At 42.3% G+C, this 1,895-nt stretch overlaps 1 protein-coding gene across 1 annotated transcript in view; it reads left to right on the top strand.

The window, feature by feature from the left end:
- Positions 1 to 1,895, top strand: part of GATAD2B (GATA zinc finger domain containing 2B) — a 119,442-nt gene that overhangs the window by 102,426 nt on the left and 15,121 nt on the right. The window contains exons 4-5 of the mRNA XM_012813001.2: positions 580 to 750; positions 1,235 to 1,550. Of these exons, the coding sequence (XP_012668455.1) occupies positions 580 to 750; positions 1,235 to 1,550 (487 nt within the window). The remainder of the gene's footprint in view (positions 1 to 579; positions 751 to 1,234; positions 1,551 to 1,895) is intronic.

The raw sequence follows: 1,895 nt of genomic DNA, 5'->3' as shown, positions 1-1,895 counted from the left end.
AAAAAAAAAAAAAAAAAAGAGTTAAAGAATATATCCAGGTGTGGTAGCTCATGCCTGTAATCCTAGCACTCTGGGAGGCTGAGGCGGGTGGATCACTTGCGCTCGGGAGTTTGAGACCAGCCTGAAAAAGAGCGAGACCCCCATCTCTGAAAAATAGATGAGCATTGTGGCAGGTGCCTGTAGTCCCAGCTACTGGGGAGGTTGAGGCAAGAGGATCACTTGAGCCCAAGAGTTTGAGATTGCTGTGAGCTGTGACACCACAACACTCTACCCCAGGGTGACTGAGTGAGACTCTGTCTCAAAAAAGTAATAATATGTTTACTATGCTTTGAGCTTCTTTCAGAAATAATTTAATTGATGACCTTTAAAATTTTTCATGGCACACACACCAGTGTGCTGCAGGATTCCAGTTGAAAATCACTGGTTTATAGTGATGGTAGATTTATCCCACAGATTATCATACCAAGTATTCCTGTGTCTCTAACTCAGCTATTTTAATGGCAGTGTTTTCTTTTTTCCCTTTGCATCTTACGGAGCATCATACCACCTGTGAATAGTTCTTTTCCTCTCCATCTTCAGGGTCACAGTGTCATCCGTTCAGCAACCAATACCACCCTCCCTCACATGTTGATGTCTCAACGCGTTATTGCACCAAACCCAGCCCAGCTACAGGGTCAGCGGGGCCCACCTAAGCCTGGCCTTGTACGTACCACAACACCCAACATGAATCCTGCCATTAATTACCAACCGGTAAGCGAGAACTATAAGGTGGAAATAAAGAAATCTTTACTTTTCTTGTTAAAAGGGCCATAGGTTTTAAGGTACCTAGAGAAACCCCAGGAAAACAAAGGTTATTTGCGTGGAGCAGTTCCAAAAATGGAAACTTTGAGGAATTATATGCAAATAGTAGTAGAGGAGAGAAGTTATACAGAAGAACAGTAGTAAGCTAAAATCTGCCTAGAAGAGATATGAGTGATCTAGGAAATAAAAGGCACAAGGATATGTTATAGAATGCAAAAATCTTTTTTTTTGTCTTAGCAGTTTTAGATCATAGCCCTCATTGTTCTCCTTTCTTGTGGATCAGAGGTTTGTTTTTTCCCCAGTTAATAAGTTAAGACACCTCTTAGTTTGCAGAAGCTAAGAAGTCCAGGCTAGGATCAGACATCTCCCAGAAAACCAAAGTTGTCCTTTTTCCCACATGCCATCACTGACCTTGCTTCTTACTCTGTTTCAGCAGTCAAGTTCTTCTGTTCCCTGTCAGCGCACAACATCCTCTGCCATCTATATGAACCTTGCTTCTCATATCCAGCCAGGGACCGTGAACAGAGTGTCATCACCACTTCCTAGTCCTAGCGCCATGACCGATGCTGCCAACTCACAGGCTGCAGCCAAATTGGCTCTTCGCAAACAGCTGGAAAAGACACTCCTAGAGATCCCGCCCCCTAAACCTCCTGCTCCCTTGCTTCACTTTCTGCCTAGTGCAGCAAATAGCGAATTCATCTACATGGTAGGCTTGGAAGAAGTCGTGCAGAGTGTCATTGACAGCCAAGGTAAGGCTGTTCTTCTAGTCAGTCTCTTTATCTAAGCAAGAGGTTCCCAAGCCTGACCGACAGGGGCAGAGTATTACAGGGTACTGTGCAGTATTAAATAACCTCCTATTGCCAGACCACCTCCCCTCCTTTATTTACAGGCTATTTGGGAATAACATATCAGAAGAGCTTTGTGTGCATATGTGTATCTTAGTCTTAATGTTTTTATATGTTTTATATATCTTGTATGCTTTTACAAGTATAGTATATCTTCATTTAATATTGTTTAGGTTCTTGGAAACTGTGACTTAAAGCAAAATGACTATAGCAGGCCCTTGAATGATGTTTCTTTTTTTTTTTTTTTTT

Source organism: Otolemur garnettii, unplaced genomic scaffold (assembly GCF_000181295.1).
Source record: "Otolemur garnettii isolate 467f Iridium unplaced genomic scaffold, OtoGar3 scaffold00244, whole genome shotgun sequence".
NCBI classification, from domain to species: domain Eukaryota; kingdom Metazoa; phylum Chordata; class Mammalia; order Primates; family Galagidae; genus Otolemur; species Otolemur garnettii.
The sequence above is the reverse complement of the archived record's forward strand: the minus strand, read 5'-3'. Positions and strand labels throughout refer to the sequence as shown.